At 41.2% G+C, this 20,266-nt stretch overlaps 1 protein-coding gene and 1 long non-coding RNA gene across 8 annotated transcripts in view; both read right to left on the bottom strand.

The window, feature by feature from the left end:
* Positions 1 to 804: 804 nt before the first annotated feature.
* LOC115566934 (uncharacterized) lies at positions 805 to 3,894 on the bottom strand. 2 transcript variants are annotated; one of them, XR_003981102.1, is made up of 5 exons: positions 2,358 to 3,894; positions 2,236 to 2,282; positions 1,934 to 2,159; positions 1,698 to 1,863; positions 805 to 1,617 (listed from the first exon to the last, which is right to left on the bottom strand). It is a non-coding gene; the product is annotated as an uncharacterized LOC115566934 (long non-coding RNA). The 2 variants fall into 2 exon arrangements; XR_003981103.1 differs by having other exon boundaries at positions 1,934 to 2,142.
* Positions 3,895 to 9,387: 5,493 nt separating this feature from the next.
* LOC115566878 (von Willebrand factor A domain-containing protein 5A-like) overlaps positions 9,388 to 20,266 on the bottom strand; it is a 41,726-nt gene continuing 30,847 nt past the window's right edge. The window contains exons 6-21 of one of the 6 annotated variants that reach the window (XM_030392934.1): positions 19,932 to 20,098; positions 19,726 to 19,840; positions 19,465 to 19,640; positions 19,286 to 19,374; positions 19,042 to 19,186; positions 18,338 to 18,417; positions 18,123 to 18,237; positions 17,822 to 17,980; positions 17,566 to 17,669; positions 12,681 to 12,901; positions 12,511 to 12,576; positions 12,222 to 12,257; positions 10,934 to 10,993; positions 10,455 to 10,624; positions 10,215 to 10,338; positions 9,388 to 10,093 (exon numbers count right to left, since the gene is read on the bottom strand). In XM_030392934.1, coding sequence (XP_030248794.1) covers positions 10,014 to 10,093; positions 10,215 to 10,338; positions 10,455 to 10,624; positions 10,934 to 10,993; positions 12,222 to 12,257; positions 12,511 to 12,576; positions 12,681 to 12,901; positions 17,566 to 17,669; positions 17,822 to 17,980; positions 18,123 to 18,237; positions 18,338 to 18,417; positions 19,042 to 19,186; positions 19,286 to 19,374; positions 19,465 to 19,640; positions 19,726 to 19,840; positions 19,932 to 20,098 — 1,907 coding nt within the window. In that variant the 3' untranslated portion in view covers positions 9,388 to 10,013. The remainder of the gene's footprint in view (positions 10,094 to 10,214; positions 10,339 to 10,454; positions 10,625 to 10,933; positions 10,994 to 12,221; positions 12,258 to 12,510; positions 12,577 to 12,680; positions 12,902 to 17,565; positions 17,670 to 17,821; positions 17,981 to 18,122; positions 18,238 to 18,337; positions 18,418 to 19,041; positions 19,187 to 19,285; positions 19,375 to 19,464; positions 19,641 to 19,725; positions 19,841 to 19,931; positions 20,099 to 20,266) is intronic. The other 5 variants (XM_030392982.1, XM_030392965.1, XM_030392950.1 and 2 more) reach the window with 5 other exon arrangements.

Below are 20,266 nucleotides of genomic sequence, written 5' to 3'. Positions count from 1 at the left end.
GTCAAAGTGTCTGCCCTGAGGTTGGTACAGAGGGTCGAGCACAGCAGGCAGACAAAACCTCAGCCTGTCATCACAACAGCACTGCCCTGACACTCCACAGACACTGCTCAGTCTGTGGAGTGTCAGGGTCAGATTTGACCCTGACACTCCACAGATCAGATTTGTTGTGTTCCTCGATCTATCCCTCGAGGAACACAACAAATCTGATCGAGCATCTGTAAGACATGCAGAGCAGAGGGGCATTGCACAAAACTAGGATAAGGGATTAAGCCGGGATATCTTGGTTATCCTGGCTCAATTTTCCCGTGATCCGGTTGCACAAAAGCAGGATAGGGGGCAGTAGGATATGTTATGGTATAAATTACCATGGAGATTTATTCTGTGGAGCTAGCCTGCTCCAGACCAGGCTAACAGCCTGGCTAAGATTAATCCTAGTGATTCACCTGTATTTCCACCGTCAATCCTGTGAGGAATTAATGTGTTTTACAGCATGTCCATGGTCTTTCTAAGTATGTTGCATCACTTTAATTATCCTGCATTAAAATATTACATATATAGTCATTTTACATTTCATTTAAATCTGTTGGCTGTTTGTAATTGCAACAGTCTTTTTATATTTATTCAAGTGGTAGTATTATTACTTGGGCTAAGTGTTAAATTGCTATGTAATGAAGACTGCTTGCCAAATTGCCTTCAGAGATTTCATAAATATGTTTTATTGCAGTAATTGAGATAACAAAACACAGCTGATGAAGTTGCAAAGGTGTTTTCAATGAAATCTGTGACCCACACACACGATTTTTGGCAAGTGGGAGCTTCCTTTATTCTGTTGGGGATGTAGAGAACCTCAATAAAGGAACCATTTGCCGCACAATAAGTGTTTGTATGGAGCTGAAGTCATTCAACATATTCATCACCTTCCCTGGCCACAAAAGACCCCTCCACATCAAGGAGTTTTACAAGATTGCAGGTAACCTCAATTTCAACGTGCAACCATTACTTTCTAATTTGGTCGGTCACAGTTGGATACTCACTATTTTTTGTTACAGCTGGATTGCACACACATCAGGATCAAACGCCCCTCAGGAGAACATGAGGGAGATTACATTAACAGGACATCCTTCCATAGCATCAATGTTCAGGTAAGAGTGATTTGTGGTTACTGTGACCTACATAAATTAATTTTGTGCAATAAGTGACCTTAATAGGCTACAACTTCACATTTCAGATGATCTGTGATGCTGGCTGCCTTTTTTTTAGAGGGAAAGTGGCCTGGCTCAGTGCATGACTCCAGAGTCTTTCGGGCTAGTCCAATTTACAAGAGACTTTCACAAGGTAAGCCACACATTTTATTTGTACTGCAAGCACCTTGGACATCATGAGTGTTTAACTCTGCCGTGTAGTTTTCTAAATGATATATTGCATTATCAGGCGAATTCTCTGGTGTGCTGCTGGGAGACAGAGGCTTTGCCTGCGAGTCATTCCTCTCGACTCCCCATGCACACAGCAAGACAAGGGCTTGAATCGAGATGACCTTCGGCCTTCTGAAATCTCGGTTTCAGTGCCTGCACCACCTGAGGGTTTATTTGGCAGTCATTTCTCTTGGTTGCTTGGATCCTGGAATAGAAAGAGCAAAAGAAACAAAGATTCAAACACTGTATTGCACTTATGGTTACTGTGTGCACTGAAATACTCACTTCTCTTACTAGTTTCTGGATTTCCAGGTCCAGTTTCCTGAGTGTCCCACGTTTAATTTCAAGCTCCATTTCTTGGCGCTTTCTCGTCTTCAATTTGATTTTAATGTCTGCCAGCTCTCTGTTTCTCCAGGTGCTTTGCATACAGTATTCTGACAGTTTGTGAAGTCTGTAAAAGAAATGTCAATTAGCACAGCAGGATTTGTGCATAATGTAGATTTACTTTAGCCAATACTCACAATGTTACCAGGCTGTTTAGGGGACTGTGCAGCATCTGGGTCCTGTTACACATATATTTTCTATTAGCACCACATCACTGACTTCATACTTTATGGACTAAATAAGCAGGATATTTCCATAAAATTGACGTATCTCAAGCCTTCTGGAGTCCAGTGACAGTCTCCTCATCTGCAGAAGTGCATTCTGCAGCTGCAGATGTGCCTTCCCCCTGCCATATACATAGGCCTACATGTATTGAGAGAACTTGAATTAAGATTTCACAGGACATACCCACCCTGTGATTTGAATACAATGTACTAACCGGATCATCTTCTGGTGGCTCCAAAAGTGTAACTGTGTTCCCAGACACTGTAAGGAAATCCAAAGTCAGACAGTATAATATATTTGACTGTGTTCCAAGTGCAGTAGTACTGCAGTATGTACCCTGGATGACGCGGACAGTTTCTGCGGCTCGGACAGAGTCTTACTGTCCCTCCCTGGATCCCCTCCATCACTGGCCTCCCTTTAAATGGAGTGCCAGCTCCTCCGCTGGGGTCGTATCCTGGTTTGGTGGGCCCCCCTGTGCCATTTAACTGCTACAATCATACAGACATTCAACATGTCAGCAGACACCTAATCTATTCACCTCATTTGTTCACTGTTATCTACTTTAAAGTCACCAGCCTGCAAAATGTTCTTGTATTTAATTTTAACTTGCTGCCAGGTCATTTTATAGCCAAACAAGTTTGTTCTTTATGAAGGAGAGAAAGATAAAATAGATAAAAACATAACATGAGAAAAATAGATTAAACAACACACGTGGATAATTGTTTGCACTTAATCATACTCTACATTTCCTGGGTAACATGCAAAATGTACAACAGTTGATTAGTGGACTTTAAAAGTAACTCCTTTAGTCCTTTAATTGTAGCCTAATTATGACAGTTCCAGTGGAGCACTGTTTATTAATTGTACAGTTTTGAACTACTTACGCATTAAGCCGGTCCGCTGTTGTCTCCCAGGTTTTCTCTCATTCTTTAATTACGGCACTGGTAATGCCTTTTTTTCTTATAATGTCTTTCACCTCTTCATAGAACTCTGTCAGGAGCTGTTGTTCAGCGGCCGTGAGATATGACGCGCGACTCTTATCCATGTTTCCATCGGTGATTCTGTGAGCGATCGCGAGGTCTATTTAAGTCTGCCGTGAACACGCACTTATCCAGACTATCTACACCTGGCTTGACATAGCCGCGCCTTTTCATCCTGGCTTGGCAAATGTGCAACCAATTAAGCCAGGATGCGCCGAGCAGACTAGGTCAAGCCGTGCTTGCTCAGTTATCCTGGATATCTTTATTCTACTTTTGTGCAATATCCCTCAGGTCTGATCCATGGAGGCCCCACCCCCAAACATAAAAGACCCAGAGGAGCCACAGTAAAAGGCCCTGGTGCCAGACACCACAGGTCACCGTCAGAGAAAATACAGAAAACACAAACAGCTCCGATGATTTGACAGTAACCTGTTAACCATGCAACTGTTCCTGTCTAACATCCCTGACATCCCACCTGCGCAAGTGTTAAGTTTATTTTAGGGCTTCCTGCTGTAGAGACCAAAGCAAAACAAAAAATAAACACATTCATAGGTTCGGTGAAAAACTGAAAAAAATATACAGACATTTACTTTGACAGTATAATCAATATTCAAGTGGGTCAAATTGTTCTTTGAATACTATTGAGCTAACTATGAAAAACTGCATCAATCTGTCAAGCTAAAATGTATTTATTGAAAAGAACTAGGGGTGTCAACGTTTACAATTTTTTCGACACGTGTAAACGGGGCTTCTTACCGACGTGTACCCGGCTACACGTCGGAGATTTATGATCTCTTTCTATCGCAGTTGCGGTAGCACCGATGCCAGCAGCAGTCTCTCCCTCCAACTTGTTCGGGTGTTTCCATCGCAGGTGGTTTAGCATGGATCCCGTGCTGTTGTTGTAAGACAACTTTGCCTGACATAGCCTCCACTTAACTTGATTTCCACTGGCAGTTTGTTCAAAAAACACACAGTGCGACACTGGCTGTGGCTGCGTTTTTTAAAAAATGTTTTTATATCAACGTAACATTGTGCCCCATTCATCTATTATGTAAGCGGATAACTGCACTAGTGGGAACATTTAAGTGTATAGTTAGTTAATGTTATCATCTGAAGCTTTCAGGCAACATTATCTCACTTTCACTTTTAAAAATTGCGTCCGTCCAATTTTCCTTCGGGCGTCGGTATCAATTTATAGCGGGTCGGCTCTGGTATGGAATGTAATCTGTGCTACTGTCGGAAAACGGGTCGGAGGCGGTGACCAGTGCAGGACTCTGGTCTAAGTGACCATTTAAATTCTCTAGCCAATTATCAAGCTAAATATCCAACATGCTAGTTAACGTCAAAGACTGCGGTGGAAGACGACGGTGAAATATTTGGCGGTGCGCCACAGTCAATTACATGTAGAGGAAACCCTGAATACTATATATATTTTTGAGAAATTAACGAGCAGGGGTCCGTTTCACAAAGCAGGTTTAGTGAAAACTCTGAGTCTGTTAACCCTGAAATGAGGGAAACTCTGAGTTTTCCGTTTCACAAACGAAGGTAACTCAAACCAGAGAAAGAGGGGTAACTCCAGCCTGTTTCACAGAGAGAGGTAACTTAAGCTCTCGGTCAGTTACCATGGTAACATACTCTGTGAAACTAACCTGGTCGGGACCAGGTTTTTCTCAACAAACCTCGAGTTTCTCTCTGTCTCCGCCCTCTTTCAGCCACACACGCTATTTGATTTCCTCATTCATTCAGTCAGCAGGCGAGTTTTGGCGTAGTATAGTTCTGCCGTCTGTTTTTTGAGAAAATCATTGCAAAAATCAGTCAGTAGGGCTACATTAGAAGTTAGGCTATATTAGGTGGCGACTATTTTCACTACCATGGCATGTCCTTTTGATAATGATCCCGTGGATGAAGGTGCAGCATTACTGCGCAGAGAATTAAATATTCGTCGGGAGATGATTATCAGACCGTACATAGATGTTCTTGCATTTCCAGACAGTTATCTTTTTGAGCGGTACCGTTTCACGTCACAGTCCATCATTTACATACACAACCTAATCCGTCCTTACATTTCCAACATTACCAACCGAAGTCATGCTCTCACATCCCAGCAGATATTGTGTGTTGCGCTGCGTTTTTTTTGCAAATGGGAGTTTTTTATACAACGTCGGAGATGCAGAGCACTTGAGCAAGGCAACTGTATGCAGAGCGGTCAGAAAAGTGTGCCTCGCCCTGAAACGGCTACTACCCATTTTTATCATTTTCAGCTCCTCTGCCTCCGTTAGAGGTGGCGGTGCTGGGCCACCACCCGTTGTACGGGCATCTGCTTTCTTTCTGTTGGCTGAGTAGAAGTCTGTGTTAGTTTAAATAGGCTTAATTATTTAACAGAACATGATATAGATGAGAAGACATTTATGTGTGTGAAAACAGCATTATGTTGGGGATAAACAACTGTACAGTCAAACAGCCACTTAATATTTACAATGTAAAACATGATCAAAATGAGTTACCCCCATGAGATTATGCCGAGGTCTTACCTGTTTGAACAAAACAGGTTTCAACTTAAGCTGCAGCCAAGTGCGCTTCTCAGCCAGGGTTGCACCTAAATTAAATAAATTAATAGGCTACCACTCAAGCAGTTTCCCCCTGTAATATTATTGTGATTGCAAAGGACTACATTTAAAATTACGCATTGACCCGAGCGCCAATGTTCTCCCAAGCCTTCTCCCTCTTTTTTGCTGCTGCAGCGGTTTTACACTTCCTTCTAAAAACGTGCTCAAACTCACCGTATGAGCGCATTAATATTTCCAATTCCAGTGGGGTGAAAAACGTAGCCCTCCTCTTCCCCGTTGCCATGGTGACTCGTCGAATCAGGGCTCCATTGATGCTGTCTTTTTATACTTGTGGTGCACGTGCTTAACTCCAGGTTAAACTACTCCGAGTTGATCAAACTAACTCAAATCTGCTGTTCTGGAACCGAAAACTCAGAGTTTCCTATCTCAGAGTAGATCAACTCAGAGTTCAGGGTTAGACTCAGAGTTTGTTGAACCTGCTTTGTGAAACAGACCCCAGGAGGAGGAAGATAAAAGACGTGTAAACGGTTATTGATTTTTCTAAACGGTTATGATTTGTTATGCGTGTACCCGTTTACACGTGTAGATGTTGACACCCCTAAAAAGAACTGCGTCACATTTGACTCTTTGACGAACACCTACCTCTCACAGCACACTTTGTATAGTTGTCAAGGTTTCTCCTGTGGACATAAACCTGGAGGTTTACAGCCTGCAACAGGAACTCTTCATCCAGCTGCTCAAACACAACACAGACGCCCAGAACAAATCAAATCACGGTCCCGGGGTGTGTTTGTTTTGTTCATTTGCTCCTCCCTGCAGTCAGTGTCGGGAGTTTACCTAACGAGCCTGGGCCCGTATTCACAAAGACTTTTATCTTAACGTTAGGAGTACTTCTAAATCGGACTATAAGTTTTTATGTAGGAGTCGTTTCTTAAAAGTAATTCACAAAGCCGCTGAGACCTACTTTTAGTTATGAAAACAGTGAACTCCTAAACTAGAAGTAACTCTCTGTTGCTATGGATGACGTCATTTTATAAGGACGCACTTAGAAGCGGTGACAACGGTGATTGGCTGTTGAGTGACAGGGCAGCCCATTGAAAAGTCATTTAGGCTACGCAATGAATGAAGTGAAAATAAGGAAGTTGCCTGCAAGCCCATGACAAAGCCTATGGAAAGATATTGGATAAAGAAATGTGTTTATGATGAGAATTAAGTCCCCTATTCATACGGGACTAGTATAACCTGGGGACCTCCAGTAACTTCTAATAATTGCGGAGGTCGTCTGTGATCTTAATCCCGTGTGAATCTGCCATGTCCATAATTTGTAAAGTAAAAATTCCACCGCAAATTACCTATCATATTTCACCAAACACAGAGGTCATGTGATAATATCAGTCCCGTGCGAATCGGCATCTCTGTGATTTGGGATCGTTTTTTGTTTTTCTTAAGGTTTTTTGTGTTTTCCACCTTTTTTCTGCCTTTTTCCCGGTCGAGAATTATGGAGGCTGAAATGTGCCTCCAGGCGGAAACTGGGGTTTAGTTTTTCCCCATCACAATAAAGGCAGCGTGTGTTTAATTCTCTGGAGCATGATTACGCCTCTCCTGAAAAAAAAATTGTCCCCTACCACAAACTGCCATCCATAGGTGGCGGTGTTCATTCATTGTCAAGTCAGCACATGGACTGACAGACGTGGTAAACACAGGGAAGATTACATGAAAATTAATTATACGGTGAACCAGTCTCTAATTGTCTCACGATCCTAAATTTCGATCATGTTTACTCTAGCATTTTTTTTTGTTCTACCTGCTGCTCAGTATTAAAACGTCTCAATGAACCAATGCTCCAGTATAATAGGGGACACCACAGGGCTTGATAACCCAAACTTTTTTTTATATCTTTAGTGTAACATTTATCTCCTATTGACATAAAAGCCTTCATTGCATTTGTGAAAATACAATAAAAGGCCCATTTCAGTGCATTTCTTGTCTGTAGACCACATGAGACCAGGTCCAGAACAACGACCACTGTGTATTGTGTTGCAGAGAGATCTACTAAAGTTAGCATTCTAATCAGCTAGCAATCAGTGATATTCTGCCCCATTTTTGTATAAACAAGTACAATTTGATAGGTGGCCAATTCTGTGTGTGTGTGTGTGAGTGTGTAGGTGTGTGTGTGTGTGTGTGTGTGTGTGTAGGTGTGTGTGTGTGTGTAGGTGTGTGTGTGTGAGTGAGTGTGTAGGTGTGTGTGTGTGTGTGTGTGTGTGTGTGTGTGTGTGTGTGTGTGTGTGTGAAGTCTCCAGTTCCCACACTTGGAGTAGTTGGCTCACAAATTACTTAATGATGTCACAAACTCATGCTTGAATGTACAAATTTGAATCTGAGACTGAAAAAATAAAGACAGAGAAACATCCCCCCTACAGCAGATTAATTCAAGCCTTCTAGTACCAAACTAACTCCGCACATACATCATTCTGCACCGTGAAGATCAAACATCCAAGTAAGGAAACAATCAGTAAAACACCACGGAGGGGCACTTTAAGTACGCCTGAATAGGATAGATCTTGAACACCACACCTCCATTACGTATCCTGACTGCTTTTTCCTCATTTGTTCAGCAGCTCTTTTGTATGCTCTGGCTTCTCAGTTATCGTTTAAGTTTTTATACTCAATATTTTCTCCGGGGCAGCGTTCATCAAGTCTGAAGCACAAAAGTTCAATGTTGATCTATTTCTATTTTACTTATAACTCCCTTATGTAATGTTCCTAATCTCGGACATGTTTTGAATATACTTCTACATTCTGTTGTCAAATATAACAATTAAAGCTGCAGTACTTTTTATTAGCCTCTTGAAAATCATATTCTATACTGGGTTTCTGCCCGTCATAACAAAAAATAAAATGTAATAAAAATACATCTCTTCCTCAGGACAGTGTTATTAAATACTACATGGAGAAATATGATGATAAATCCAAAGATTCAACCTTTATTATTTGTAAATGAAACCATTTCCAACCAAAGAAACATTTTAACAGTTCTCGTTAGATGGCTGATGTCAGGCGTGTTTGTTTGTTTGTGAGAAGAACTGCAACCAATTGCTCAGAAAAAGATGCACAATTTCAGTCTGCAATGTATTTTATCTTTTCAGTTACCCAAGATGTAGAATTTCTCTTTGGTTAAAGCAAATAGATGAGGTAAATAACTTTCATTTGTCAAACAGGTCAAAAAAGATGGGGAGGAACCGTGGTTTAGTCTTAGCCCTCCCACCGTGGGTGCACGAGCTGGTCCCAGCTCCTTGGCAACACGAAACCTGATCCCCTGGAGACGACGTTTTCGACCTATCTCATTTGTCAACAGGATGTGTACAACTCTTTTAATAATGCAGATGATTGGTGAAACACAATTTAAGAATACAGTTCATTGGTACATAGCAATTAAATGACAGCGTCTTAGACTTCGCACTTTTAATTGACAGTGTGCTGGTGCCTGGCAGTGATAGTCACAGTGCCTTGGACCCAAAAACAGATGCATGAATGAGACAGGTGTTTATGTGCACAGTAAGTGCATCAGTGCAGGGCAGGGGTCACAGGAGGTCACAAGTGCACAGTGCCTGGTCACAGTGGTCAAGCTATGCTGAGACAGTCAAAATTAAAATGTTGAAATCCTAACACTGATCCTGGATGGATGAAGAATAGTGCAAAGATGCTCAGGCGCATTAATATAAAGGCAGATAAAAAGAAGATGTTGTCTCCAGGAGTCTAACTGGTTAGAGTGGCAAGGTGTAGGGTTGGTGTTCCCGTTAAAGAGCACGGATACAGCTGTAAAGTTTAGGGTTCATTTATTTGGCTGTGGTCACAACAAAGTAACCAGCAGTACAACAAACACCATACATGATACACAAACATAATAAGACAACCAAGATTACAAAGGTCTGTATCCAGTACTCAAATACGTCATATAACTTGAACCAAACACCTCACACGAGGCACACAGACAGCATAACTTAGTTTATTAGCTGTTACAACACACACCAGCATAAGATATCATTAGCCTGTGCACAGCTAAACAATACACATTAACACAACGTAATTAGACTCACCTTCTGGCATTTACACACAGCAATAAACCCAGGGAGGCAAAGGAGATTACAGTCTACTCGCCGCTGTATCGGGAGAAAACAACGTTCACCGCACGTCACTTCACACGCAGGTGTTCCAACAACATCGGAACGGCTATGGTGCATTCAAGAACGTGAGACATATGACATCTTACAGAAACAAGCTATTACTGAATAGAACTCTACTCAACAAACAAGTCACCAATACACAAACATTGTGGGCTTTCTAACAGCAGAGGTGACAAAGAGTAACTCGCAATGTAAACGCTGTGGCGATATAGTAAATCTGCTTCTGTCAATCCTGAAAGAGAAGCCAGTTAAATGAACACCTCAGAGCCCCAGGGCGTCTTTCTGTACGTTGCAACCCAACAGAGCATTTCCAGCCTCCACACACTCTGTCACACATGGTGCTGAAATAAAAAACGCAAAACAAGTCATCAGCAGAGGAGACTGAATGAGTGCAAACAGCAGATTATAACCAGCTCAGACTGTTAAAAACTAAAGATCAGCTCTTATCATTATGGTTGTTACCATTCTGAGCACGAAGCCATGAAGCAGCCTTGATAGCCAGAAGCTCCCACTCTTCCTGAGCATCCATCTTGAAGCCATAAAGCCAGATCATAGCCAGAATGGTGGCCCACACTTCCTGGTTCACCTAACACACCAAATCAAAGAAATGCAGAGGTTGAGGACGGTACAAAAAAACAGATTTAATTTACCAAGAACAGAATTTGTAGAGTTGCACTCTTATAGTATTTGACAGTAACCAACCGATGCAGGCTTTGTGTTCTCCACCTCCTCGCTGGTCTTTCCCAGTGCATCAGCCAGAGCTGGATCCAACTCCCAGCAGCCAGACGCCTTCTGGAGGGAGACCAGCTGCAGCAAAGGGTCTCTGGGAGGCTGTTTGGGTTCAATGTCTTTATCCCCATATGAAGCCTTTTCTGAGAAGCAAATCAAATAAAGTATAAACACAAAGAAATCTGTGTGTACGGATCGGATCGCACAGATTGTAAGGAAATCCCTGTCTGTTAACACCATAAAGACACCTGTACACTTAAAAACTGTTAAAGTCACAACCTTGGAGTTAGATACATGTATTGTCACTGGATGTGATGGATAATCCAAGCAGATACAAGTAAACACTGTGAGATCCAAGGCATGTCCCTTTAAACGTGTAGGATCTCTGACAGAGTTTAATAGCTTTCATTAGATTGAGAAAAAGATAGCCCACATGCCACATGCTTGCTTACCGCTGGTCTTAGGTGGGGCACTCTGCCTACGCCTAAAGGAGCAGGCAATTCTGCTGGTAACTGTTGATAGAGAGGAGACGTCAAGCAAATCATTAGGAATGCGTTTGTTTGTATTAGATTATTACATTAATAAGAACTTCTGGAGAAAAGGCATTTCCTGCAGAAAATGAAGAAATATGAAACAGATTACAACCTGAATTTTGTAGTTACGGCACAGTTATAAAGGCGACAGGTCCTAACTCTTGAAAGGATTTTTACAAGAATACAGTGATCATAAACTGCTGCAGGTGTATTCAATAATCCAATCACTTTATGTAGTAGTTGAAACAGCTGAGGGTTTGAAACGTTTGCTTGTGGCACCTGCTCTGACTTGGACTGATGAACGATGTCTAATTCATCAGTGGTCCTCAACTCCCTGCATAGACTTTGTAGCACACAAGCGAGGTCTGTAGAGTAAGGCTGCAACTGACAATCATTTTTAATCTTGAATACTCTGTTTTCGGTCAGTTGATTAGTTGTTTGGTCTAATAAATGTCAGAAAGTGGTGAAAAATGATGATTGGTGTTTTTTAGTGAAATCCTAAAATGTCGTTTGTCCACAACCCACAGATATTCAGTTTACTGTGATAGAGGAGTGAAGAAACCAGAAAATATTCACATTCCAGAAGCTGGAATCAAATTATTTTGACAGCTTTACTCATCTCTCGTTGGTAACGGCCGTCTTCCCTGACCACATATTGTTTGCCCTCCTCCCATCTAGGAGGCGCAACAGAAATCTCTCTTCCAGGACCGGCAGGGTCAGGAACAGCTTCTTACCACATCAGTGACGGTATTTAGTATTGTCCTTTAATTAAATGTTCATGAATAATATGGCAGTCACAGCCAGCCTCAAGCTCTGATTCGGCTCGGCTAGCTCTGGTCTCTGATCTTCAGCTCTCGGCCGTGTTGTGGTATTGGTTCCTTTTGACCAATTTTTTATGCAAATAATACGACTTTCTGTGCAGAAAAATGGACCAACAGACCATAGCAGCAGGACAGAGGTCGGCTGTTTTGGATCAACGAGAGATGCTGCAACAGTTATGAATTTATTTAGTTCTTTCAGAAGCACAAAACAAAGTTCTGTTCACCCAATTTATTGAGGAACCTCTGTAATAATTTTGTGTTAACAGTGTGCCAGAGTCAATGAAAGCAAACAAGTATACTGACCTTTTAAATTAATGTTGTGATTACCTCCTTTTTTTATGGCAACAAGTATTCCAAAATAGACAATATGAAAAGGAAACATTTACCTGATTTTAGTGTCTTCGTTAAAGACGTTCCTGAAGCTTTTGAGAGAAAAATTTGAAAGTCACATAAAGAATTTTAATATATTATCATGAATAAGTATTAAGTACAAGTATTGTGAAACAAGACAACAGCCAAAATGAATAATAATAAATAAACATGAATAAAAAAGTAAGATTCTTACAAGAGAAATTTATCTTATTAGTTATATAATACAATATATTATCATTGTGTTTATGTTGTATTCAGAAATATAAAACAACATGTTAAATAAAAAACAATTCCACTACGTACCAGCGCCCTTAACTGGTTGTTTATCCCCAGAGGAATCATCCAAAATATAACAACGCAAATGCATAGCTTTAAGATAAGAAAAGAAAAAGGGAGAACATTAAATCCAGACCACTGTATGGACCAGTAAAACAGTAAACCACAGGCTCTTTACCTAAAGCAGTGACACTCACCACCTGCTAGAAAATCTCTGCACACCAGAGGTCGTTGAATCGCCTCGCCATTCCCTTTATTGACAGCAATAAAGGCAGTGAAGGCGCTGCTCACTCCTGATTGGACACTCACCTCCACCACCTTCTTCCTCACTACCTCATCATGCTCTCCTCCATCCCCTTTCTTCTCCATCTCCAGGGAGCGAATCAAACTCAAAGCACCCAAACTGTGGACTGTTGATCTGCAGACAGTACAGAGAGGTGCTTTTTAAAATTGTATTTCATATAGCCAGAATTTATTAACCAATTCTAATTTGAACATGCAAGTGCATCAATATCACATCTGACACACTATGCAAACCCTACAAATGTGGCTTTATTTCTCTAAAGGGCTAACTCAGAATCATCGAGGTGTAGGAACTTGTCCTTTCGTCTCTGCTCCTCACAGAGTCCCCGTTTCAGCCTTTCATCCATAAGTTGACTGTTGTCTCTAAAGGCGCCTGACAGTCTCAAAACCTCTTCACCGAGCAAGAAGAGACCATGTTTTTTTTGCTATAAACACTTCACCGGATACTTCTTTTTGTAATCTACAACGAATAACCACATCTTGTCTCCCCCCTCCCCCTCAAAAAAAAGATGCACTCCTTTTCCTCAGGTCAAACGAGGTCACATAGATAGAGATAGAGACTTCTATCATCACATCAGAAGAAATGAGAACTGTATTCTAACACAGATGTTATGATTTAATGTGTCTTTAACAACTGTAAATTAGGTAATGACATCTGATGTCTACGTGTCTCTACATCTGAAACAACAGATACATTCTCAAGTGGGGGAAGAAGTTGGTTGGAGGAAAGCTAATCCGGTTCTCCCCCCTTGTCAAGGTGTTATTTATGATGGTGTTGTTCCTGTGTTTGACATTCCAATCCACAGCAGTGTACTCACCCGAGTTCCGATAAGTTCTGAATAATTAAGAAACTACAATCTCATCTGCTTAATTCAACTTTATTAAGGGACTGTAGGATATATCCATAAAGCTGAGGTTTTCCACGTTTCTCTATGTTATTGTTAAGCCAAGATGAAGTTTTATTGCTTAATGAGTTTGAGGTCTGGGAGAAACCAGCCCCTCCCTTGGTGAGTGGAACAGACTTTCAGAACATTCCTCTTTGTGTTTAATACTTCTGTAATTTACCAGTAAAATGTCTCTGACATGTTTTGTTAAGATAGAACTAGAGGGAATATGTATAAGTCATTTGTTCTACTGTATATTCAAGTGTTTTATGTTTAATCATGTTTTAATCACGTTTTAATAAAACTCATAATGTCACAGGAGAAATGAACGCTGTCAGCCTGCCCCCTGTGCCTGCCGCAGGGCCATAAAAAGAGAGAGACATGCTCTGCTCTCACTTCTCCTATCTCTTTTATTTACTCCTCTTCTTCTCTCCTATTTTATTTTAGAATAGAATAGATTTGAAGTGGCAAAGTGTTTTTTTTTTTTTTTTTGAGATCGAAACAGAACAGGTTGCAATTGAAAAAAAATATGAGAACATATTTCTTCAACTTCAATCAAAACTAATGTTTGTAAGTAAAAACATACGACCATTTTGCTTATAAATCAGTCCTCTTTGCTTGCAAGTTAAAAACCTTTGCTTGCAAATCAGTCCTCTTTGCTTGTGAGTCATAAAGTTTTGTTTGTAAATCAGTCCTCTTTGCTTGCAAGTTCTAAAGTTTTGCTTGCGAATTCAACTGCACTTGATGGGCGGGGCCTACGCTGGTGGATGAGAGAAGAGTTTCTATTGGTTGACTTGACCTGGCTCTTCCGCGTTCCCTTGTGCTGTGCTGCTTGGAGGCAAGCCTGTTGCTCTTGAAACGTTTCCCATAAGTAATGAATTGCGCTATATATCGTTGGCTACAGCCTGCCGTACATTCACAACAACAACAACACAAGTAATGAATTATAATGCCCTGCTGCTGCAAGCACACTGATTAGCAGCAACATGGTTGTCTCTGCTAGTCACGGCCTGAGCAGAGTAGCCTAATGAGTGAGTGAATTACAGGGAGGCGTATACAACGTAGGGCTGTGATTTAAACATTTAGTGTTGCATGGTACTCGCGGTGCCAAAACGTCACGGTTCCTACACAACACTACTGTCAGCCGGGGGACGGACAGACGGAGAAGACCGCGGCAGCCCACAAACACCAGCTATAAAGCAACTAACATTGAAAATGAGTATAGTGGCGCTGAGCTAGCAGTATAGCAGCACAGCGCCGTTGTTTCGCCGTCTGGGGAGAACCCTGACCCTGGATTACTAAACTACCGCTGAACGCGGTGCCAGTTTCCACTGTGTAGCGGGCTGCCGCTACCCGGCTCCCGTTCTCACTACAGCTGTTCTAATGTCAACAAACACACGTGGCGAATAAGTTAACAAATGCATGCACATTACCAAACTCAGATTTATGTGTCTGTTATATTATGGAATGGATCTACAGATTCATTGGGAACACTACATTGATCTTCATTCGCTGCTGTTTTTTATTGACCATGACTTTTATTGTTATGCAATGTTACATAAATACTGTCAAAATAATACGTCTGTTTTTTCTTTTAATGCCAGAATGGAAAACCAACAGCAGTCACAAGCTAGGGTAAGTCATTGCTTAATTTGTTTCTGTACAGCCTAAGTGACAGTAATGCATTGTACTGTACTGTACTGATGTTTTGCGCTCATGTAAATTGACCACCTAAATGTGTCATGTAAATGCACATTTTCACGTTACATGTATTTTATCAGGATCAGTCTCTTCTCTTCATGTGGAGAGAACATGACCAAGTTAGGCTTTTAACACTGTACATTTTTACTACTTTTTCTACATTGTTTCTACTGTAGACATTATACTGTACCTGCAATTTCACCATTAATGGTATGGGATTATTCAGGTAAATAAATTACATTACTCTGGCTTTGCCATGATGGTAGCGCAATGATGGAGCTGCTGATTTAGGTTGTGTGGTTTAATTTGTGTATCTGTATTATTTTCTCTGGTACTTGGATGTGGTGCATGTGGCTTAACAGTCGGCTTACTTTAAGTTGGAACTAATAACATTATTTTTCTAGCAAGTACATTGCCTAATTGCATGTGTCATCAAGGGTTCTGTGCAATGCCTTTCATATACTGAAATTTCTCCCTCAAAAAATATTTCATTTTAATGTAGTTGTCCAGTTTACTGGTGAAGACATTGCCCAGGATGACACAGCTCCAGGACAGGTGGCTCCTTTTTAAAGCAGCAGGTACATAATTACTGTACTTAAAATGCAACTTCTTTTATGTTTGCTGTGTTAATACTGCAGAGAAAACATGAATACATCATGGTTTATGTCCTTATATTGTTTGTCATTTTAATAGGTGGAAATGGAAGGAGGAAGCTTTCAGTTATTCCTTTAGAGGCTGAGGGTTACACTGGTCTACATGGAGTGCCAGCATCTGCAGAGGCATCATTGTGTTGCAATCCTTGCAGCTAGCCTTTGGCATGAGGGCAAACTCAGGAGCACTAGCAGGGAGAGGTGTAAGGTCAAGTTCGTCCTGAAGAGGAACAATGTAAAGGACAAACTTCCCTCCCCCTGAAGCACTTCTTAATATGGCCCCAGTGTAGCCCTCAGCCTCTAAAGGAATAACTGAAAGCTTTTTTGGTTTCAAATCTATTCTATTTTATTGAATAATAAAGGAACAAAATTCTCTCCATAGCTTCACTTTTATCAAAGTTTTTAACAGAACGAAGTTCTTTTCTTTTTTTGATTTTTTTATTTTTAATATATCATTAAAGTATCACTGCCTAGTTCAGAAGAAGTTTAAGAATCAGAATTTAAGAACCACCACTCGAAACCAAGAAGAAAAAGTCTTTATAAAGACTATCCTCATTTGATGAAGACCTTGCAGTGATTGTCTGCTTCAGAAACTGTACACATTCAGCAAGTATGACTATGTCAGCATATACCTAGAAATATGCCAACAGTCTCATCAACCCTAACTCCGAGGCTAGAAGCTTTGATTTGCAGATCTAAATCATTAACATCATAAATATCTCCTTGCTTCACACCAAATTCAGTAAAGCATCCAGTTGTGCATTGATTTACCTGCACACAGACAACAGGCGCTTGATGAAGAGACTAATTATAAAACTTCCCATTAATAGCAGCTTCTAAAAACTCTCATCAAAATTTAGGTTGGTGAGAACCAAAACAAGGACTTTGTCTTGCAAACTATGTTTCCTGTTGCAAATAGGTCAGACAGTCATACACAGTGCAATCAGTCTGCAGAGTTGTGGCGAAGATGAGATGGAGCAGAGCCTCCAGAAGGTACGAGCCTATAGCTGACAGATACTCCAGTAAAACGCCTTCTCAAAGTCAGTAAAACAAACTAATGTAAATCTATTCTCCTTAATTTTTGAAGATAAGTGACTACAAATATATATAAGATCAATACATGCTCTGGCTTTTCTAAATCCATATTACTTATCCACAAGCAAACCAGTCCTTTCAAGATAGTCTTCAAGTTCATCCTTCATTCAAAAGTGATGAATACAATTTAAACACACAGCTAATAAGACTTATACCCCTGCAGCTTAGTGGAAGCTTGGGTCAGTTTTTGAAGATTTAGGAATTGGTTTGATAACTTTAAGCAATTGTTTTGTGCCACTGTGTGTGATTAATGCCACAATGGAAACAAGACTGAAACAACTCAAACAGCTGCAGCGACTTCAACACCTCATTAGAAATTTCATCCATTCTAAACATTAGCCTTCACGATAATATTTAATTCATATCATATCCCTGAATTTAACCATAACCTTAACATTATCAATTGTAAATTCATCTTCTGGGCATTGCACTTGGTTGAACTGTTTTACCCAGTGTCCTGTGCAGGTTTGAGACTGAAGTTGAGTTGGGTCTGCAAAGGATGACCTGCCAGGCTGTACTTCACCGTCACACAGCCCTCTGCTGCCTCTGAACTCTGACAGAAATCATTACAGGGTTAGTAAACATATTACTGTGATCACATACCTAATGAGAAAAACAATGCATTTGAAAATGTATTTTATATAGCTTAATGCTTAAAAAAATCCAAACAGGTGGTTTTTCATTATCAGTTGGTGCTGCTCCTACCTGTCCACTGAGCTGAGCATAAACCAGTGACCTTTGACCCTGGAAAAGTGTTGTGATTGGTGGAGAGAGGACAGTGACAGAGACCTCCTTTGGTAAATCCCACGTGACTGATATGTCCACCACAGTTGGGTGCAGAGCAAATCTCAGCGACTGCATCACCTGATGAGTGAAAAACAGTTTTCAAAAAGAGGAGAAATGCACTGAAAGATTTAACTCACTGGAATCATCACTTCTGTCAGACTACAAATGTGATACTGCATTTCTTATTTCAAATGTATTTTTAATATTAACCATGTCTTACTTTGGGTTGCATCCTGTCAGCCCCTGTGATGAACTGAGCATGACCTCCTCCTTCCTTGGCCAACCCGTTGATAAGAGCAGAGCTGGCCCCTTCCCCAATCCCAAAAGAGAAACACCTACAATACAGTGCATTAGCTTTTGACACACAGCACTGGAACATGATGGGACACATTGTGGGAACTGTGTGGGTGTTGTTTTGTGTTCTTGTGGTTTCACCTGTGGGAGCCTGAATTCTTCTTCACCAAACTGATAACGTCTTTGGTGTTCCCCACCTGTCCATCAGTAAAGACAAACACCTATAGGAAAGTTTACATTTCACTGTAATAACCCATCACTGGACAAACAACCCACCAACACCCACTGACATCTGCCTTTTGTCTTTATTGTGAATTGGTACTATCAGCATTTACTCCGGCTGTTTACCTTTCGTTGTTTTTTTTCGTTGCAGTCATGATGATATTTGTGTCACATAGGAAAAACAAAAGGCAAAATTGTCTCCTTGCATTTGATACAAGCTTCAGGAAGTAATGTCAGCCTACACTCAAGGCTGCAGTAAATTAAAAACTGGACGACCTAAGTGTCCACTGGCCAAACTATCCATAACAGGTTGTGTCACAAAGATGACCGAAATATCTGATTATTAGCATTATTGGTATTGTAAGACTGTATGTTATGAATTATGACTAACAATTAGAAACTGGATGGAAAGGAGGCATCTTGTAGCCTAATTATTTGGGTTTCATTAACATGGGATCGCTGTCACCCTCTTAAATGGACTACTTAAAATAAAGTACACAGAGAAAGTAGGGTACAAGCACATTAGTTATAACAGCTTTTGAGCTGCTAGTCAGGGTAAATACCTCTACTGATGTGCATGTTTGTGCAACTTGTTCACCATGTTGTGTGTCAGTGTGTTTTACTTGTCTCGGGTGATTAGGAATGCAGGGCTGGCTGTGAATATGTTGGAGGGGCTTCAGGATCTCTGTTCCTCGCAGATTAGCTTTCATGAATGTAACTTTCTTCACAGCCTTGCCCATGGTCTTCTGGCTGTACTCCACACTCTTACTGCCATGAAAATATCACTTCATCATCACCAGTGTTCAAGCATAACACCAAAGACAGGAACAAATGTTTTTCACTGAGTGACATGAGGGCGTGACTTACGGGAAGATGTGTTCATATCTGGTACCAAAACTGTAGATGTTGAAATAGCAGCCCATTGGTAAGCTCTTCAACAGGAGCAGCAGAGTATCCTTAAGGGAAGAGAGGAAAGATACTGAAGGCCACTGAGTGAGAGGGACACTATGAATAATCTTATGACAGAAACAACACATAATGAATACCCTGGCACTGCCAATGCGAGTCTGGTCTCTCTTCCTTTTGTTCATTGGAAAATCCATGCTTCCAGATCGATCCAATAAGAACACAAACTCTCCACAGGAGGCCAGTGAAGACACGACATCCTGGGGGAACTCAGGGTACAGGCTCAGCATCACTACTGGATCACCCATCAGAGAGCCTGAGACACAGAGGAGAGACAGGAACATGACCACACATCTGGCTTTTACCAGTAAAGCAACAACTGGACTCATTCACTAACTCACCAGGCTTGGCAGAGGCCTGTCCTGCCTCCACCACAGCAGTGGGCTGGTGGGCATCTTTGTAATAAATCAGCACCTCAACGTCTCTGTCAAACTTGTGTCCTGCAGCCAACTTGACCTGCAGTTCACACAACACTCATCAATATAAAGAAAGTGATGCATGTTGTTGTCAGTGCTGAGGAACAATCACACACAGCAGACACACCTACCGTGGCCTGGGTTTGCTCTGTGTTGAGGTACTGGAGAGGGTCCAGGGAACAGTTGGACTCTACTTTAGAGACTGGACGAGGAGAGGACACTCGGGCAGAGAAAGACAGACTGTAGGGCACCAGAGAGGCTGGAACAGAGGTCACCTGAACACTGGCACCTTCACTGCCTGTTCATGATATGAGACAAGTGAGGAATACTGGAATCGAATAGATATCATGCAGTACATAAGAAAGTATGTACACAAGTAAGGGAACTGACTTCAAGGAAATATTACAAGTGTGGGTGTTAGGGAGACACTCGACCTCATTATGAAACAATCACATTTACGTCACAA

This window comes from Sparus aurata, chromosome 2, assembly GCF_900880675.1.
Source record: "Sparus aurata chromosome 2, fSpaAur1.1, whole genome shotgun sequence".
Lineage (NCBI taxonomy): Eukaryota > Metazoa > Chordata > Actinopteri > Spariformes > Sparidae > Sparus > Sparus aurata.
This window is presented reverse-complemented; position numbering and strand designations above follow the sequence as displayed.